Source organism: Saccopteryx bilineata, chromosome 1 (assembly GCF_036850765.1).
Source record: "Saccopteryx bilineata isolate mSacBil1 chromosome 1, mSacBil1_pri_phased_curated, whole genome shotgun sequence".
Classification (NCBI taxonomy): domain Eukaryota; kingdom Metazoa; phylum Chordata; class Mammalia; order Chiroptera; family Emballonuridae; genus Saccopteryx; species Saccopteryx bilineata.
Window position 1 is genome coordinate 317,403,977 of NC_089490.1, and position 20,865 is coordinate 317,424,841.

General features: G+C 38.7%; 1 protein-coding gene and 1 long non-coding RNA gene across 3 annotated transcripts in view; one reads left to right on the forward strand and one right to left on the reverse strand.

Annotated features, from left to right (window-relative positions):
* The window catches only part of LOC136316005 (uncharacterized), a 159,761-nt gene that overhangs the window by 14,157 nt on the left and 124,739 nt on the right, over window positions 1-20,865 (reverse strand). The gene's annotated exons all lie outside the window — the stretch shown is intronic.
* MMP27 (matrix metallopeptidase 27) lies at window positions 3,857-17,035 on the forward strand. Its single transcript, XM_066247678.1, has 10 exons — window positions 3,857-3,958; window positions 4,775-5,013; window positions 6,594-6,742; window positions 6,835-6,963; window positions 11,528-11,689; window positions 11,869-11,989; window positions 13,235-13,365; window positions 14,478-14,637; window positions 15,754-15,857; window positions 16,794-17,035. The coding sequence occupies exons 1-10, from the start codon at window positions 3,857-3,859 to the stop codon at window positions 17,033-17,035; spliced, it is 1,539 nt and encodes a 512-aa protein (XP_066103775.1).

Consider the following 20,865-nt stretch of genomic DNA (forward strand, 5'->3'; position numbering starts at 1 on the left):
ATCTTAGTTTGAGTGTTTTCCATAAACAAAACCTAAGACTTTGGTGTGGTTATTTTATTTGGGACATGGTCCCAGGAAACAAGAGTGAGGGAGCAAGAAGACTAAAACAGAGAAGGAGCAAAAGCCAGTACAAGTCTGTGTCGTCGGGTTTTTGCTCTGGGCGACTGGGGCTCAGTTTCCACTGGACTGCCTGAGAAGCCTACCGAATACCAAATATTGTCCAGCTCTCCAGTGGAGAAAAGGCTGGGACATCCATCTTTCAGCTGCCTTCCCCACTGCTTGGCTCTAAGGCATTGACCTGTCAGGCTCTACGGCATCTCAATGGCCTAGACAGAAAGCAGAATATCCAATATGTGCTTAAGGTAGGACTTTGTTAGAGCAAGGTGAGTTACACAAACCCATCCGTGGCCACCTTGGGGATGTGACACAGGGCGCCAGAGACATCTCCTACATCTTTGTTGTTTGAAGATCAAAATGATGGAAAATTGGAGGAGACTTCTCTGGTGAAACTTCCAGATACACTGTAGAAATCTCATTGTAGCAGAGGCTGCCAGTTGTCCACATTAACAAAATTCTCCCCTTTCTTTGCTGAGATAAGACCCCAATTTTTTTTTATTTTTTTATTTTTTAGTGAGAGAAAGGGAGCAGAGGCAGAGTCCCACATGGGTTCCAACTGAGATTCAGCCGGCGAGCCCACTAGGGGGTGATGTTCTGCCTATCTGGGGAGTTGCTCCATTGCAACCAGAGCCATTTCTTAATGCCTAAGGTAGAGGCCATGGAGCCATCCTCAGCACCCTGAGCCAACTTGCTCCAATTGAGCCATAGCTGCAGGAAGAAAAGAGAAGGGAAGGGAAGGGAAGGGAAGGGAAGGGAAGGGAAGAGAAGAGAAGAGAAGAGAAGAGAAGAGAAGAGAAGAGAAGAGAAGAGAAGAGAAGAGAAGAGAAGAGAAGAGAAGAGAAGAGAAGAGAAGAGAAGAGAGAAAGAAGGGGGAGGGGTAGAGAAGCAGATGGGCGCTTCTCCTGTATGCCCTGACCCTGGATCGAACCAGGACATCCACACACCAGACAGATGCTCTACCGCTGAGCCAGGACCTAAGATTCCAATGTCATTTGAGGTAGCAATGCATCCAGCTAAAGGACGAAGTGTGTAGTCTCGCTTTCAGCTAGATGTGGCCATGTGTTTGTTTGACAAAATGTGAAAGTGGAAAGAGACTGGGAATTTACTTCCTCTGTCTTCCTCTTCCTGCTATCTGTAGCAAAGATGCATTCGCCAGACATTGACAGGCCACCTGGTCAATGATGAGGCACTGCATTTAAGAAAGTGGTGCAGCAAGGTGGATGTTGAGTCCCCCTGATGATGCAGAGTTGTCCTGCGAGCCCTGGACAACCAAATCTGAATTTCTCTTTTGCAAGAGAAAAATATTTTATCTTTTAATCACCTGTGTTTTTGGATTTTTTTATCTAACCAAATCTCATTCCAGCTAACACATCACATGAAATGTCTGGACCTCACCCCACTTCCAGGTAGTGAAGGTCAGCCAGTGACAGACATGCCCTGACCATGCACACAGAGCTTCCACACAGCTTTCTCATCTCGCATTCTTAAACAGATTGAACAACACAGAGTCTCCAAACATTGTTGGGTATGGGAGGGAAAGCTTCTAATGTGAAAAAATACATTAAAAAAACCCTGAAGATATGGAAACAATTTGGGGAGCAAAATAAAGTGTCAAAATAAACTAAATATATACTTAACACTCTCCCCAAGTTAGGCCTATTTTACATCCAAAAACACTAACAATGCAAAAAAGTAAAAAAATAAAAGGATACTCAGAGAACTGAAAAGAGCTCTTGGATATCAAAAATATACCTGGGGCTCTGGCCGGTTGGGTCAGTGGTAGAGCATTAGATGCCCCGGGTTTGATTACCAGTCAAGACACACAGGAGAAGCAACCATCTGCTTCTCCACCCTTCCCCCTCTCACTTTCCTCTATCTCTCTGTTTCACTCCCACAGCCAAGGCTCCAATGGAGTAAAGTTAACCCCGGCACTGAGAATGGCACCATGGTCTCAGACTCAGGTGCTAAAATGGCTCTGATTGCAATGGAGCAACAGCCTCAGGTGGGCAGAGCATCGCCCCTTAGTGGGCTTGCCGGGTGGATCCCAGTCCTGGGGGAGTCTGTCCCTCTGCCTCCCTGCTTCCCACTTAAGAAAAACACACACACAGCCTCACCAGGCAGTGGTGCAGTGGATAGAGCGTGGACTGGGACACAGAGGACCCAGGTTGGAAACCCCGAGATTGCTGGCTTGAGCGTGGTCTCATCTGGTTTGATCAAGGTTCACCAGCTTGAGCCCAAGGTCGCTGGCTTGAGCAAGGGGTTACTCTGTCTGCTGTAGCCCCACAGTCAAGGCACATATGAGAAATCAATCAATGAACAACTAAAGTGCCACAATGAAGAATTGATGCTTCTCATCTCTCTCCCTTCCTGTCTGTCTGTCTCTCTGTCTCTGTCACACACACACACAAAAAGAAAAAGAAACACACACACACACATAAATGTATAGCTGAAATAAGAAATTCAGTAGGTGAGCTAGAAAATTAAAGTTGATGGAAAATATATAGTAAAGGGAGGGTATATCAGAAACACAGAGGTTCAGTCCAGAGGTTCTTCAGATATACATACCTGAAAGAAAAAAAGGAAAATGGCTGGGAGGAAATTATCAAAGAAATAATATAGGAAAGATCTATCGAATTGAAGTTTTCATAATGGAAGGGACCACATACTCCCCACTAATGCTAATGCAAAAAAAAAACCCCACATTAGGACATATCATTATGAAACTTCAGAATATTTAAATAAAAAGAAGATTTATAAAATTTTTGAGAAGAAAAATATCAGAACTCAGGGTAAAAGACTTCTAGGTTCTAGAAAACACTGGAACAGTACATATCTTCAATGCTCTAAGGGAAATTTATTTCAGCCTGAAGTTCTATATCCAGATATACTCTCAATCAAATGCGAGGATGAAATAATAAAGATTCTAAGCATTCATTTTTCTTACACCCTTTCTTAGGCCCTCCATTAATCTCTCATTACTGTCTACAAATATCTGAGCTCCATTCAAGCCAGATTTGCTCATTTTGGCTGCAGTCCCTGCTGCCCATGGTCTCCTTTCACTCCTATGCTTTCTCCCTTCTTCTGTGCAATCCCAATACCACCCATTCTTCAGGACCCAGTGCAAGCCCCACCAGCTTTAACACTCTAGGCCACACCCATGTGCAGTGATCTGTCTACTTTTCAGTCCTTCTCACGTCTCTAGAATCTTCACTGTGCATTTGCCAGTGCTTCCTTGTTGTGAGGCTTTAGTCTCTGTGTACATCTGAATTCTCCACCAAGGCCAGAACAGTATCATTCACACTAACATTGACAATGATAGGCAAATAATAGGTTGCTCAACAAACATTTGATGTTTACCCTAGTTAATTAGGGTAATTCAATTTCTGATTTGACTGTCTTTTCATAATACCATGCTACCCAAGATAGTTTTTATTTAAAAAAAATTTATAAACTCTCAAGAATTTATGGATGGGAAAACCTCTAACTTTTCAAGGACAAAAGTAATTTGGAGGCCAATTTCATTTTATATTTAATTCAGTAATGAAAAATGGTTCTGTTTACTAAACAACTGCAAATCTTGATTGCAAAATCAATTCAACCTAAGAAAAAAAAAAGCACATCATGACACACTTCATGGCAAATGTCCTTTTTCTGTTATTAATTAAACGATGCAAATTTATGCCACGTCTCACTATGATTTTCTAAATTCTACGCAAACAGAACCAGAAGAGAGAAAGGAATGAAGAGCCTCCTGCTTCTGTCTCTGCTCTTTATAACCTTTTCTTCTGCATTCCCCACAAACCAAAAGATGGAAGAGGAAGAAAACAAGCAACTGGCTCAGGTACTGGCTCAATAAATGTTATGAATGACTATCAATAAAAAATTCATTTTACTGATTGTCTTGGGACCTAAAATGACAGCAAATTCTTACAAAAGAGTCCTAAACTCTCTTGTGAGAAGGAGCTGCTTTTCATTTTCCTGGCTGTGAGGACAGCAAGGAACTGTGTGAGGGGGGAGAGTGAAGGCATGGTGGGGGGAAAGCAGGATTTGCTACAACTCTGAGCAATGATAACAAGGGCAGAGCTACTGAGAGGGGAAAGGGCAGCCCTGCCAAACATGGAGATCTATGGAGAAGTGTTTTAACAGCAGCCAGAAGGATCCAACTACAGTTTGGATCCCTTTATCCCTCCATGTATTAAAAATACATTGCTTTAGAGAGTCCCTTAAAAAATCAGTCCAGTTAGCTTGCCATATTTGGTTAAATCAATAAAATTTACAAAATAACCAATGGCCTATATTTCTAGAATTGTTTCAAGGAAACACCAAAATGAATGTTACAGTAGCAAATGTAAGATATGTGATTATTTAACATAAAGAAGGAGCTTGATTCTCTTCTGTGGAGACTTGTAGTTTTATGGGCTAAGTGGTTTGCCCAATTCTGGTGACACATAGCTCAACCAGTTCTTGAAACTGGAAACTCTTATCTTTCCTCTTTGTTTCCTTCATTTCTTCTCTTCTCCCTTGTGCCCTCCTTTTCCTTATTACTTATTTTCTTCCCCTTCCCCCACTTCCAGAAAGGATTTCAGACAGTTTTGCTTTATCCTGAGATGAAAATGTGCTCTCCTGTAGTCTGTGCTTTTTTTGTCTTTTTGGTCAGGCATATCTCAACCAGTTCTACTCTCTTGAAATAGAAGAGAGTCATCTTGTTCAAAGCGTAAACAGGAGTCTCACAGATGGCAAAATTCGGGCAATGCAAGCATTTTTTGGATTAACAGTGACTGGAAAACTGGATTCAAACACTCTTGAGATTATGAAGACACCCAGGTGTGGAGTTCCTGATGTGGGTCAGTACGGCTTCATTCTACCTGGGTGGACGAAATACAACCTCACATACAGGTAATACCGTCATCAATTTATTTGCCTCTAATCCCAAGCAACATGAATATAATCTCCAAAGAACAAAAATAATAATAGTTTATTTTAGCCTTAGCCAGGTAAATCAATTGATTAGAGCACCATCCCAATATGCCAAGGTTGTGAGTTCTATCCCCAGGCAGGGCATATACAAGAATCAACCAGCCCTGGCCTGTGGCACAGTAGATAGAGTGTCATAAAGTGTGAGGCTGCAAACTTAAGCCCCGGTCAGGGCTCCACCCAGAGGATGGAAGATGCAAGCCCTAGATTAAGGGTGGTGACCCACTTCAAGGTCGCTGATTCAAGCCTGGCTCAGGGCACATATGTGAAGCAATCAGTGGATGCACAACTAGTGGGGTAACGAGTTAATGCTTCTCTATTTCTCTCTTCCCCCCTCTGTCCTTCCTTTCTTCTCTCTCTCAAAATAACCCATAAATGCACAAATAAGTGGAACAACAAATTGATGTGTCTCTCCCTCTCTCTTTAAAATCTATAAATACAAAGTTTTAAAATAAATAAATAAGCCATTTAAAAAATAAGTTTATTTTACTATACACTTCCTGTGTGCATACTAGTTGATCAATTTCATTTATTCATCCTCCCAACAACCTGTGGTTTCAACACCACTCTTACTGTCACCTGAAACACAGAGAAACTGGTTTACTTCTTATACTCAAGGTTGCATAGCTCTGGCTCCAGCAGGTATGTTCTAATATCCCTAGCTTCTGTCACCTCTCCATGAACTCAGGACCAGAAGCACTGCAATCTAAATGCAGATGCTTGAAGGTACAGAGGAAGTGTGCTTAAGAGAAAATAGGAAGACCTTAGCGATGTGTGTGAGGTTGTCAAACGTTGGATGGACCCCAGAGTGAAGTATGGAGTCTGCCTCCAGGCATCTTAAAGATAGTGGCTGGCTTATGGGCTGAGAGAGGATGAAGTGCTCCAGTGAGCTAAAAAGTCAGTGAGCTTGACCATCGCTCTAGACCCCACATGGCTGGCTCTAGAGAGTCTTTGTGATAGTTGTTTCTTCATCGTATTGAGTCTTAGGGTTTGAGATAAGAATAAGTTGAGCAAGATAGGTAACATAAACAAAAGGAAAATCTTTTCCTGAGTAACTAACCCTTTATGACTCTCAAGTGAGACTCTTAACATATGACGCATGCAATAAGACTGATTTCCACAAGCCATTTGAGAAAAATCTCAATTCCTTTTAGAACATTGATAATATAGTCGTATACATAGCAAACACATAAATGAGAGTAATGCTTTCCCATTTAGGATGTGATATTAGAAAACTTTTAACCTCTTTGAGCCTCATTTGTTGAAGTGTTATAATACTACCTAATAGGGCAGATCAGATCATTTAAAAACTATTTAAATAGTAGATAAAAGTAAGTAATAGTAAGTAAAAATAACTTACACTTATCCAAGTGTAAGTATAGCATCATACCAAAAAATAACTGCAGCATATGATTCATAAGATGGAAATCATTTCCTTTTTGTGGTATGTGTGCATTCATGCATGTATAACCATCAACTGACACATTTTTGTTAATTTTAAGAATCGTGAACTACACTCCAGACATGGCACGAGCCGACGTGGATGACGCTATTCAGAGAGGTTTGGAAGTGTGGGGCAAAGTTACCCCACTGACATTCACCAAGATTTCCAAGGGGACTGCAGATATCATGATTGCCTTTAGGACACGAAGTAAGGTTTAAAATAGAAAGAAAAATATGGCTATTTTCATCTCAAGGGCTTTGAAGAAACTGACCCTTTTCCCCTTGTATATTACATCTCAGTCCATGGTCAGTGTCCTCGTTATTTTGATGGCCCCTTGGGAGTCCTCGGCCATGCCTTTCCTCCTGGTCTGGGGATAGGTGGAGACACTCACTTCGATGAGGATGAAAATTGGACCAAGGATGGAGCAGGTGAGCCCAATTTTCTTTATGAACAAAATTTTATTATTCTAAAGAATCCCTGAAAAGATTAACTTTGCAATTAGTTGCCTTTTATTACCAATTTCCTCACAGTCTTCCATATGCTAAGATGACTGATAAAAGTGTTCCATATCTAATCAGACAATAATGCTTGTACAATTCAAAGCCTTATCTATACAACACCCTCATAAAGTTGCTAATCTTGTTATGATAAGAACATTCTTCACTTATTCATCTTCGTTCATACACCCACATTTCCTGAAGGTTCACTACACGCTTGAATTATGCAAGGTGTTGTAGGAACCACAGGGTTGTTAGAAAAGTCTGTCCTTCAGAGGTTCATGATCTTGTGTGGTATATAATACCTAGACACATATATTAATACCACCATACCGGGCAGAGCATGCTGCGTTTTGTTCCAATGGTAGAAATCACCTGTGGGTGAAGATTGAAAAGAGCCTCTAGAAAGGTGGTCATTTTGAGTTAGTGATTGAAGAGTAAAGGATAGTGTATAAGTTTGTGGCCCATTCGAAATTTATTATAAGCATGAACTTCCTCTTACAACTCTTGCCCATCTGCTAAGGAATTAGACCCTAATCTTTACATTTGATCCATTTTTCAGATAAAGCAGTTGATTTTATTTCTCCTAACAGGCCGCCTGGCAAAAAAATAAGAGATATTTTATACTTTTTAAATAAAAACAAAACTTTACTACACTAAAAGTATGCACAGCAAACAAAGGAGCTCAGGTGGACACTCAGGTTCCCTCACTCTTTTATTTCTATCATTGATAACAGTCATCCTGGGTCTGGTGTCTGGTGTCCAGGCTCCCAGGAAAGCAGAGGCTGTGGCTCTGCTGAGAGGACATATACAGGCCATAGTTCAGCTCTGACCAAGCAACTCCACAGGGTTCGAATGTCAATTTTACAGTTTCTGCAAAACTGAAAGCCAGTGACTCAATATGGTTCATGGCCACTCACTGTTAAGTCTGAACATGTGATGCAATTGTTCTTCCAAGTAGTAGTGAACAAGGAGGATAAATAAGTCAGACTTGCTGGATCTCAGGCACCAGCAGAAGCCTAGCTGGTTGCTGCCATTGCCAAATAGGTTAGCATCACAGACAAGAAGACGAAGGAAGTAGGATGGCACCACCATCCAAATGACGGAAGAGTTGAATAGATCACGTTTGTTATGTATCTTTGCTGAGACATGTCCTAATACTTCTGTGGATTTTTCCTGAAGGTAGTGTGGATATGTTCAATTAGGAAGTCATAGGAAATATCCTAGTACTTGTCAAAATCAAGATGACTCCCTTTGGTTGGCCAGAATTTACCTTCATATCTAGAGGCAGAGATTAGTCAAAGCTTTCACTATTCGTTCATTTCTATTAAATCCAATACTTAGTAACTACTATTACCCATGCTGCCATAAACCTTCTGCCAAGAGAGATGTGTAGGGTCAATTATTAAAAAGTCCAAAGAGTTCTGGATCCCAAGTTGGCAAAATTTGCTTGAGCAAGGCAGGGGATAAAGAAAGCCTTCCACTAAGTTCTGGGTGTGTAACCACACAACAGTTCCCAAACAGGCCATCTAACTGCTTTATTACACTCCACAAGGTACAAATTGTCAGCCCCAAGAACACCCAGTTGTATGGCTCTTGTTTTCTTGTTCTCTACCACAAACAAAAAAACAAACAAACACAAAAACCTCAAGCAAATCTATTTCTAATTTAATTGGTATTTTTTAATAGAAAAGTTGGCAATAATATATGATCATCTCCTTTATTGGAATACGTAGGCTCTCTCTATGACTTTCTTAAGGTCAATAGACAATAGTTACCTGCTAATCCCACTACTTCTTAAGGAAAGGACAAGTCATTACATGGTGATAGAAGAAGGATTTGAGCTCATACAGAGACTTCCCTGAGAATCTCCCAAAGCCTGTATATAAATGTGTATATTCTACATATGCACGTGCACTGAACAATTAAAACAGACCTTTTATTTATTTCTTTTTATTTTATTTTTTAAGTAATTTATTGTGTTAACATGGTTTTAAGTGTTCCACTCAATATAATACCCTCCACCCCCTGCATTGTGCCCTCTATACCCCATGCAAAATCTATTTTTATTACCATTTCACCTCCTTACTGCCTTCCCCTACCTCCATCCCCCCCTTTCCCTCTGCGACTTGCTGCCCTGTTGGCTGTATCTGTATGTTACATATACATAATATATCTTACTGATGCACAGCATTGTGATATGCAAAGAGCAATAGTCTGTGGTCTGGCAGACAGTGGTTTCTTTCAGGGCCTCCCATTTACTACCTGAGGGACCCTGGACAAGTTAGTTAGCTTCTTATGCTCTGTTTCCTTACCTGTAAAATAAGGCTAATAATGCATTCTTGCAGAAAGATAACACAAGTACCTGTAATAAAACACTTTTCAAAGCACTTGCCCGTGATGAATACTCAAAAGGTGTTTGATACTGATGATTATATTGATGATTATTAGTACCGACAATGATGGTGATTAGAGTGATTTCTAGGCACAAGAAAAAACATTCACAGAGGTACCAATGTATAATGCAAATTTTATTTAATCACATCTCCAAAAAGGCAGAGATGACCTCTTTTTCCTACAGTATCATACATCCTGTAATATTTTCAGCATGTGATAGATCCTCTACAAGAACTATGTTTTTTGCTCCATAAGACGCACTTTTTTTCCCCAAAAAGTGGAGGGGAAAATGCCCATGCATCTTATAGAGCAAAAAATATGGTATTTTATTAAATATTTTAACATACCATTTGGTTCAGAATTTTTTTTTTTCTTATTTTCCTTCTTAAAACCCTAGGTGTGTCTTATGGCCAGATGCATCTTATGGAGTGAAAAATATGGTATTTGGTAAATGAAGTAATTCAATAGACCTTTACTCAATATCTTCTTTGACCTAGGCTCTATGATAGACAGAGGCTGTCTTGTACACAACAGTGTGCAAGACGTATACCCTCATGTCCAGGGGTTTACAATCAAGGGGGCACATACTATCAAATGGCAATTTGAATCAGTATGATCAACATTGGAATAAAAGAAACTACAGGAATGTTATAGAAGCACATCAAACAAATTCTACTCAAATACAGATCCGGGGATCAAGAAGAAAGTGATGCCCAACATGAGACCTGAAGGCCAAGCAGGAACTCAGAAGGCAAAGTGGAGTAAAGAGTATTCTGGACAGGATAATCCAACCAATAAAAGTATTAGAATTGTGATGGAAGAGAAGGTTAAAATAGTGACTAAGACTTAGATTACAGAGGGTTCTTGAAGGCCAGGGTAAATGTATGGATTTGATGACCTGGGTTCTAATTATTTTTTCAGAGTCATTTGTCCCATCTCTTGCCCCAAAGAACACCCAGTGATATTACCACCTGGGGGGGGCAGACACAAGGTCAAGAGCAGAAAAGCATGAAAGATCATGTGATGCTCCTTTGCCGTTTCACATTTATTTTCTGCAAACATCACTGGACAAGGCTTCCTCATGTTAGGCTTGGAGCCTTTCTTAGGATCCATAGACTTGGTTGCAAGTCCAAAGGCAGTCTCTAATATTTAGAACAGTAAGGACTAGCGAAAAACAGGGAAATAAAAAGGCAGTTTATCGTGCATAGTAAAACTTCAGGTATGGGGAAGTACAAGGTTCTATGGTTTTATAGAAGAGGTGCATCTGACCATTCTTTCACTCAAATACCAAGATACTCAGCAATTATTATTAAGCACCTTAATAAAAAATTCAGCAGTCACCAGGAATAAAAGATGGTTAACACATGGGCACTATATTGAAAGGTGTACACCTTGGTGAAAGAAATAGACAATGCAGTCCCTTAATATGTCAGAATTAGGCATCAAGTCTATGGGATCCCAGAGAGTTCCATTTAACTCAATCTGGATAGGAGCTGGGAGGATACGGGAAGCCTTGTGAAGGAGATAACTCCAGAGGGGATTTTTGAGGAATAAATAGGATAGCTAGGTAAAAATGGGATGAGAGAGGTAATATTCTGGGAAGAAGGGATGGAGATCGTAGGACACTGAGATTAGAAAGGACATTGCGTAGATAAGAAATGCAAGTGATTGACTATGGCTTGGAATATGAAACTAAAATATGAGCCCCCAAAAAATGCAGGAACTAGATCATAAAAGGCTATGTTATGGTATTTGAACTTTATCCTACAGCCAATGGAAAACCTCTGAAGAATATAAATAGAAGAAGCATATTACATATAGCATAGCATAACACCAACCAAAGCTGGCAACTTCATTTTTTTATATTATCCATTTCTGAGACACTTGTTTTCTACCATTTGCTTACCCCAAGTTAGATTTCTCCATGACATGACTAATACTACTGATTAGTGTTGAAATGTTTCCCATAGAAATGATGATGCATATATTACAAGAATTATTTGCTATATGGCAAACCTTTAGTTACTTCCTAGGCTCAGATGTAACCATTCTCCTGTTCAGTGACTCATGTACTCCTGTTTTCCCTGTTTTTGTTAAGGATTCAACTTATTTCTTGTGGCTGCTCATGAATTTGGTCATTCACTAGGGCTTTCTCATTCCAATGATCAAACGGCTTTGATGTACCCAAATTATGTCTCCCTGGATCCTAACAAGTACCCACTTTCTCAGGATGATATCAATGGAATCCAATCCATCTATGGTGAGCAACTCATAAATCTGAATATGCATGAGCTAAATAGGAATGTTTCCAGAAGGAAGTTGAGAAAATCAGTTCTTGAAATATTATCATGAAGAAAATATTTACTTGGGTAAGATCCTTCTATAGGATCTTATCACATGCCTTCTTAATTCACTGTGGTATTTATTTTCTCATTGAAGGAGGTTTACCCAAGGCACCTGCTAAGCCAAGGAGACCCACTGCACCCCATGCCTGTGACCCTGATTTGACTTTTGATGCTATCACCACTTTCCGCAGAGAAGTAATGTTCTTTAAAGGCAGGTAAACTCATTTGCTTGAATACCTTAACTTCTTATGAAGATTTTTCGTTTCAAGGGATTTGGGGATAAAGCTGGAATCGTGAGGATAGTGAGAATGTGTGCCTTTTAATTTTCATTTTATTACTGCCCATACTGTTTGAAAGTTTTGCTATGTGCATATATCTTAGTTGTTTGATAAATTGGTTTTTAAATGTCTTTAAGCAAAATTTTTAATTTCCACAGAAAGTCAACTTTCAATGACTTCTTAGCTAAAATAATACACCAATCCCAGTGATGTGTTGGAGTTGACTTCTACCATTTTAGGATCCAAATGTTAATTTTTCAGGAATTTTGTAAAGCAGTTCACATTGCTTTGGTAGCTTGAAATTGGCCGTGGTTAGAGTATTTACATCCTGAAAATAAGAACATGACAAAAATTAGGTCTTTTTCCTACTAAGAGAGCCCAATGTTAAATGCGTATCAGCAGGAAATGGTAGTAAGAAATCTCTTCTTTCACTATGTATGATTTATTGGACTTAAATTGCAGCATGGTATATCAGTTATGTATAACATGACCATATTTTCAGAACAAAGTATCAGGACATACTCCATCTAACAATTTAACAAAGACATAGTGACATAAAAAATATATTAGAAATCAGATTCCTCCACCCATGACTATATGGTACTATAATGACATGCTCCTAACAACAGAGGCTAAGAGACCACTTGTCAGGAGAGGGTTCCCGGCACGGGAAGAGGAACAGAATATAGGGACTTTTCATGTCTCATTCATAGACTCAGGACTTTCCAAAAAGGAAAAATCTGTGAAAATATGTCACCACACCCATAGCAACATTTCTTCATTCTAGCAAATATTGCACCAAAGACTTCTTAGAATGTTTGGTCTTGGCTTAGAATGTTGGGTATTTCTGCTTTGGCAAAAATGAGGCCAGTTGAGCACTCCAAGATGAGTAGTAGATGAATTAAGTTCCCCAAACACTGAGTACTATTTATGAGATTCCCATGGCTAGTTCACTACTCTTAAGTACCCAAGAGAATGAGCACAAAGGCCTGTCCCAACCTTGCTAGTCCAAATGGTAGAACTGAATTCACAGCCACGTAAATTTACTGAAGAAAATTGTATTAATGCTCTGAATGATTTGAGGAAAATATCAACAATTAGAGACAAGCCTCAGTTTACAATGTTTTCATGATGCAGATATATACACTATATGTACGTATAAAGTGTCTTTGTTTAACGCAGGCACCTGTGGAGGACCTATTGTGATATCACCGATGTTGAATTTGAATTAATCTCATCATTCTGGCCAACTCTGCCAGCTGATATTCATGCTGCATATGAGAATCCTAAAGATAACATTCTGGTTTTTAAAGGTAACTTTTCCAATTATGATCTTCCCACACACACACACATGAATGCCTGAACTTAGGTTTCTGTGGCAAAGAATAACTATCCAGGGTTTCTCTGTGCCGTGAAGATAGATACTATCCCTATTGCACAAAAGCTGTAAAAAAAAAAACAAACCCTGCATAAACTGATATGACAGAATCTAAAAAGCAGTCTTTTTTCTTCCAAATAAAGGTAAGCCATGTCTTTTCTATATTCCATTTTACTAGTGTTGCCACATTTAGAAATTCAAAGGATGCTTTGAATTTCTAAAAACAACAAATAATTTTAGAATGAGTATATATTGCAGTATTTGTATATATTGGATATACCTATACAAAGTCAGTCATTGTTTATTATAAATTAAAATTTAATTGGTGTCTTATACTTATCTAGCAATGGTATTTTATATAAGGATTTCATCAGATTACTTGTTATTAAGAACACTTGAGTGCTGAAATTTTTTTTTTTTTTGTATTTTTCTGAAGCTGGAAATGGGGAGAGACAGTTAGACTCCCGCATGCCCCCGTCCGGGATCCACCCGGCACGCCCAGCAGGGGCCACACTATGCCCACCAGGGGGCGATGCTCTGCCCCTCCGGGGCTTCGCACCCGGGCCATCTTTGCTCCAATGGAGCCTTGGCTGCGGGAGGGGAAGAGAAAGACAGAAAGGAAGGAGGGGGTGGGGGATGGAGAAGCAAATGGGCGCTTCTCCTATGTGCCCTGGCCGGGAATCGAACCCGGGTCCCCCGCACGCCAGGCCGATGCTCTACCGCTGAGCCAACTGGCCAGGGCCTGAGTGCTGAAATTTAAGAGAATGTATCCAAGCACACTTTTGTCAGATTTAGAAAAGCAACCAATACAGTAAAATCAATTGAAATGTATATGTACACTATTAACTATAGGTATATATTGTTTGTCTAATACTAATGATACAAGCAGCTATAGAAAGCAGTAAGAATAAATGGAGACATGATTACTAAATCTCTAAGACTTGAACCAGAAAGAAACTAGGCATCTAACTATTTTCAAACTTCTTAAGACATCTGTTTCTCACTCTAGAAAATAGTCCATAACATAATCACCTTCTCTTTTCTTAGATGACAAATTCTGGATGATTAGAGGATATGCTGTTTTACCAGATTATCCCAAATCCATCTACACACTTGGCTTTCCAAGATATGTAAAGAAAATTGATGCAGCGGTCTGTGACCACAACACAAGAAAAACCTATTTCTTTGTGAACATTTGGTGCTGGAGGTGAGTTTACAGGCAACTGACCCTTTCATTTATTCTGAAGAAAACTACTCATGTAGAATCACTTTAGCACAAGCAAAAATAAAACTAACCTATAGTCTTCTTAAAGTGCATTATGTTGAAGGCAATTCCAGATGGATGACATGCATCTAACAAAAGAATGTTTTAGTGAGACCAAAGATCTTTTTCCCACTTAAAAGATAAAAATAGTCCCTGGCCAGTTGGCTCAGTAATAGAGTGTTGGCCTGGCATGTGGATATCCCAGATTCAATTCCCAGTCAGGACACAGAAGAGAAGTGACCATCTGCTTCTCCATCCCTCCCTGTACTCCTCTCTCTCCTCTTCCTGCAGCCATGGCTCGATTGGTTCGAGTACCTTGGCTAGGTGCTAAGGATGGCTTTGTGGAGCATCTGCCTCAGGCACAAATAATATAGCTCAGTTGCAAGTATGGTCCCAGATTGGCAGAGTATTGGCCTCAGACAGGGGTTGCTAGGTAGATCCTGGTCAGGGTGCATGCAGGAGTCTGTCTCTCTATCTCCTCTCCTCTCACTTGGAAAAGAAGAAGAAGAAGAAGAAAAAGATAAAGATTACATGAAATAATAAAACTGGTGATATCAACCAACTTGCTGGTAACACAAAAATATTCAGTCAATGGCCCTGGCTAATTAGCCCAGTCGTTAGAATATCATCCAGAAACATCAGTTTGACAGTTTGATCCCTGTAAGGGCACAGACGGGAAATGACCAATTTACACACAGCTAAGTGAAACAATAAAGAAATTCTTCTCTCTCTCTCACTGTCTCTCTATCTTCTTCTGTCTACGATCAATCAATAAAACATCTGTGAAAGCTCCAAGCTGATCCTTCACTTTAACATTCCCTCAGAATAGCATCAATTTGACAAATGATGTGTTTTTTTCCCCTCATCGATTCTGGTTTCCAAGACGCTGGAAACAATTCAACCAAACATCTTTTCCCATCTTTTATTATTGAGACAATTAGTTTTCCTTCACTAGGCCTCTTTTCTCCATATACCTGCTTGATTTCAAGTTGGGAAGTAGATGAATTAAGCTCCCCAAAACAAAGAACCCAAAAAAGCATTTCATATCCATGTACCCAGGTATGACGAAGTGACTCAAACCATGGACAGAGGGTACCCACGGAGAGTGGTGAGATACTTCCCAGGAATTGGTCTTCGAGTTGACGCTGCTTTCCTGCACAAAGGTGAGCATCAAGGCCTAAACCCTTAAGACACCTTGAAGACTTTATCAAGATTTTAATCGTAATGTAATTTTACTACTCTTGAGTACATGTAACAACAAACTTTAATCCTGTGGGCATCATCACAAATTCAACCAGTAAGTCCTGATATAGTCTCTGTTATTTATACCATTTCAAATCTATGTGAAAAGTGCCAAAAGTAGTTTTACTTATCATTGATTCAAATACCCCCTAGAAGACACTGCCTGAGGAGTTTTAAGTGTGAAAAATGACTAAGCACATAAACTGAACAGTGATTCTTAAAATATGAGAGATATAGTTTAATATGCACTTAAGATTTGTGTGTGAAACTGCAAATTCTTCAGAGTTCCTGAGGCAGTGATATTGTGGCTGATGTCGAAGAATCTGCAGTCTTAAATGACCTCAGGTAATTTAATGTACCAGTCTAGCTACTAGTATTTTCAAAGATAATGACCTAGACCATGGAGTAAACAGAGGTCTAAAAATATTTTTGAGTAACACAATTTTTTATCCCAATGATATCTAACACAGAACCACAACACCCAAAACAGATAAAGTAAAACAGTTTTAAGGAAATGAGGATATAGGTCCCAAGTCCACACCCACAGAGACCTTCTTCTCCCCTCATTGAGACACTCTTTTGAAACATAGTTTGAAAACCTCTGGCATAAACCACAGTCTGGCTAGAAAGGCAGTAAGCCCCTTGACATTCATGTTTCATACCTTAGCCTCTTCCTCAGGGAAATAAATATAATATTTCTCTTGTGATAACAATAAAATAAAATGTATATATATAATTACACAAGTTTTTTTCCTCTGCAGAATGTTCAATGATTTTATTCTATATTCAGAAAATTAAAAAGTAGAGAACCACTGTATAGTTGTATAAGATAACTAATCACTATTCTTTCTCTGTAGGATTCTTCTATTTTTTCCGTAGATCAAAGCAATTTGAGTATGATCCTAAGGCAAAGAATATTACCCGAGTGATGAAGACTAACACTTGGTTTCAATGTAAAGAATCACTAAGTTCATCATCTGATTTTACTGCCACTGAAGAAAAAGTACATTCAAGAGGAGTGGAGATGTTTTATCATAAGAATTTAAACTTGGTTATTTTCAGTATTGTTCAAGTGCTGAAAAAAATCTACAGTTATTAATAAATTCATAGACCTAAAATAAATCTCAAGAGGTTGTTTAAACTGAACTTTGCTTCAAAGTAGAATAAAACTATTGTTTAACATCGTTGCCAGTCCTAATTCTAATTTATCTATTGGATAAAGATTCAACTGCCATTCTGAAGTGTCTGATTCTTTTTACAGGAAGATATTTGTATAAACAAAATTTTCACTCTACTTTGAGCCTATATTAAACTCTGTAGACATGTGTCTTAAAATAACTAAACACTTAAAACATTTATTAAACCAATCTTTAGCATTCTATTTTGTCTGGACCTTTGGTGTTGAATAGGCCCAATAAACTCCATCCCTCATTCCTACCCACATTCTGGACCCATTGAGAAATACCATACAGTTGGGAGAGCAAAATACCATGTCTATTATTTATAAAGTTTATATTGAAGAATGTATCTGTGGTCATGCAAATTCTTCATATAAAATTCTAGAATGAGACATACCCACAAGTCATGGGAAAAACTAGAAAGCACAAGGCCTCCCAAGAAAGTAAGCTCCCTATAAGTTCTGTGTAGCTGCAAGACCAGGAGGTGGTGCAGGAGAGCATCAGCCTTAGACACAGAGGATCTGGGTTCATAACCCCGAGGTCACTAGCTTGAGCATGGGCTCACTAACGTGAGCACAGGGTCCCTGGTTTGAGCATAGGATGAGAAACGTGGCCTCATGGTCACTGGCTTGAACCCAAAGGTTGCTGGTTTGAAGCCCAAGATTGCTGACTTGAGCCCAGGTGTCTGGCTTGAGCAAGGGGGTACTGGCTCAGCTGGAGTCCCCCGGTCAAGGCACATATGAGAAAGCAATCAATGAACAACTAAGGTGCTACAATGAATAAATGATGCTTCTCATCTCTCTCCCTTCCTGTCTGTCTTATACCCCCCCATGCATGCACACACACACACACACACACACACAAAAAAAAAAAAAAAAAGGAAAAGAAAAAGTTGTATGGAGCTTAAAGAGAAAGAAACAAGGATGTAACTACATGTACACAGTTTCTACTTCCAAATTCACCAGAGGTAATCCCCAACAATTCAGGAACTAGCAGGAGTAGGAAAGTAGTGTTTCCCCCACCTCGCCCTCCACAAACATAGTTTAATGCTTTTAATTATTCTTTAGAAAGTTTGAAATCAGTTTTTTGCACACTTTCTTAATATAAAAGAAATATAGAGATTTTTCTCCTCGTGTTTGAAATATATGGGTCACCTAACCCTAAACATATGTTCTTGCCCTCTTTGTCACACCATGTATTTGTTGAGTTTCTAAATTCTCACCATTAGAGTTTACCTTTATACTCTCACAGCTCTTTATAAATTTTCTGACCCACAGAAGGGAGGTTGTCAGTTGAACCTGATTCTAATGAGGTAATAGACTCAGCAGGTTTCAACTGATAAAAAAAAAAAATCTCAGAATTCCTACAATATATCCCCAGTGGATACATTTTCCCTTCAGTTCAGTGTTCCTAAATCCATGAAAGAAAGGCTTACAGTAAGTTTAAGACAAAAATAAATAAATTTTAAGAAGTACAGCTTAATACTTAGCATGTAGTAAAAAGTAGGTCAGTGTTTGCAAAATATAGTGCTGAAATAATCAAATATCCATGCACATAAAAAAATAATAATAAACTAAACCTTACATCACACTGTTGGCAAAAAATTAACTAAAAATAGTCCACGGACCTATAAAATGAAAAATTAAAAATATAAAACTTCTAGAAGAAAATATTTTTAAAAATCTGTGACCTTGGAATAAGCAAAGATTTTTAGATAGAACAGCAGCAACAACAACAAAAACATGAACCATAAAAGAAAAAATTAACAAATTAAACTTTATCAACACTTAAATCATTTGCTTTTCTATAAAAAAACTAAAAGAATGAAAAGTCAAGTCCATACTGGCAGAAAATACTGTAGATACATACTCTTATAACTCAAAAATAAGAACAGCTCAACTTGTTAAAATAGCCAAGACATTTGCTATCTGAGTGACAAATAAGCACATGAAAAGATGTTCAATATCTTTATCATTAGGAAAATGCTAATTGAAATCACAATAAGATACTACTACAAACCCGCAGATAGTTAAAATTAAAAAGACTGAAAATAGCAAGTTTTGACAAGATGTAGAGTAACTGGAACTCTCTTAGTGTGCTAGTAAGAATAAAAAATAATCCCAAGTGCCCATCAGTAAATGAAAGGATTAAAAAGCTGTGGTACATTTACACAATGGAATACTCTGCAGCATTAAAAAAGAAGGAAATCCTACCTTTTGAGACAGCATGAATGGAGTTGGAAATTATTAGATTAATTAAAATAAGCCAGTCAGAGAAAGACAAGTACCATATGATTTCACTCATATGTGGAACTCATGAACAAAATGAACTAACAAGCAAAATAGACACAGACTCATAGAGAACAGGCTAACAGCTGTTGGGGTAAGAAAGAAGGGGAGGCTGGATGAAGCAGGTGAAAGGATTGAGCAAAGAAAAGACAAAAAATATTCACGAACACAGACAACAGTGTGGTGATTGCTGGGATGGGGCGGGTGGAGGAGGTTATGAAGGGATAACTAGTAATGCACAATGACTTAACTTGAGGTGATGAACACACAATACAGAGATGTTTTGTAGAATTGGGCACCTTACACATGTATAATTTTGTTAAACAGTGTCACCCCAATAAATTCAATTAAAAAATAAAATAGTCACTTTGGAAAACAGTTGGGCTATTTTTTATAAAGTTAAACATATATTAACCATGTAACCCAATTACCCCACTCCTAAATATTTATCCAAGAAAAATGAAAACATGCGCACATAAATAGCTGTATATAAACACTCATAATAACTTTATTTATGATAGCTAAAGCTTGGAAACAACCTAAATGTCTATCAATTGATGAATGGATGAGCTGACACATTCAGGTAGTAAAAAACTACTCAGCTATAAAAAGCAACAAATACTCATACATGGGACAATATGAATGAATCTCAAAAGCATTATGGTAAAAAAAAAAAGCCAGACACAAAAGACTATAGACTATATATCATATGATTTCATTTATATGAAAAATTTGAAAAGGCAAAATTATAATGATAAAGCAGATTGCTGATTGCTGGTTCTCAGGTACCAAAGATGAAAGAAGGGATTAACTACAAAGGAACATGAATGAAAATGTTCTGAATCATGACTATAGTTTTATTTTATTTTTTAAGTGAGAGGAGGAGAGATAATGAGACACATTCCCATAAGCTCCCTGACCAGGATCCACCCAGCAACCTCCATCTGGGGCTGATACTCAAATCAACCAAGCTATTTTTAGCACCTGAGGCTGACATTGGGACCAACCAAGCTACAACCAAGCTATTCTCAAAGCTCAGGGCCAATGCTCAAACCAATGGAACTACCGGCTGCAGGAAGTGAAGAGGGCAAGAAGGGGGAGAAAGTGAGGGAAAAAAGCAAATGGTCCCTTCTCATGTGTGCCCTGACTGGGAATCAAACCTGGGAGGTCCATATGCCGGGCCAACACTCTATCTACTTAGCCAACCAGCCAGGATCAATGAATTGTATTATATTTTAATTCTACTTCAATATTGTTGGTTCAAAAAGATGGCATGGCTTAGTCGTTAACATGTAGTAGGTTCTCAAGTGTGGTCAAGCTTGTTTTGTTTCCTTACACCTATTCTCAGTTCTGTGGCATGAATGCCTGTTATGCTATAATTTGGAGAGCATATGAAATTGCACTCAGATTTGCTTATGGGAAATTACTTTCTCCTTTATTTTCAAGAAAAAAATGATTCATAG

Coding starts and splice junctions, on each gene's coding strand:
- MMP27 (XM_066247678.1), top strand. CDS start 3,857: ATGAAGAGCCTCCTGCTTCTGTCTCTGCTCTTTATAACCTTTTCTTCT. Junction 6,743..6,834: donor GATTGCCTTTAGGACACGAA/GTAAGGTTTAAA, acceptor ATTACATCTCAG/TCCATGGTCAGTGTCCTCGT. Junction 11,690..11,868: donor TGGAATCCAATCCATCTATG/GTGAGCAACTCA, acceptor TTCTCATTGAAG/GAGGTTTACCCAAGGCACCT.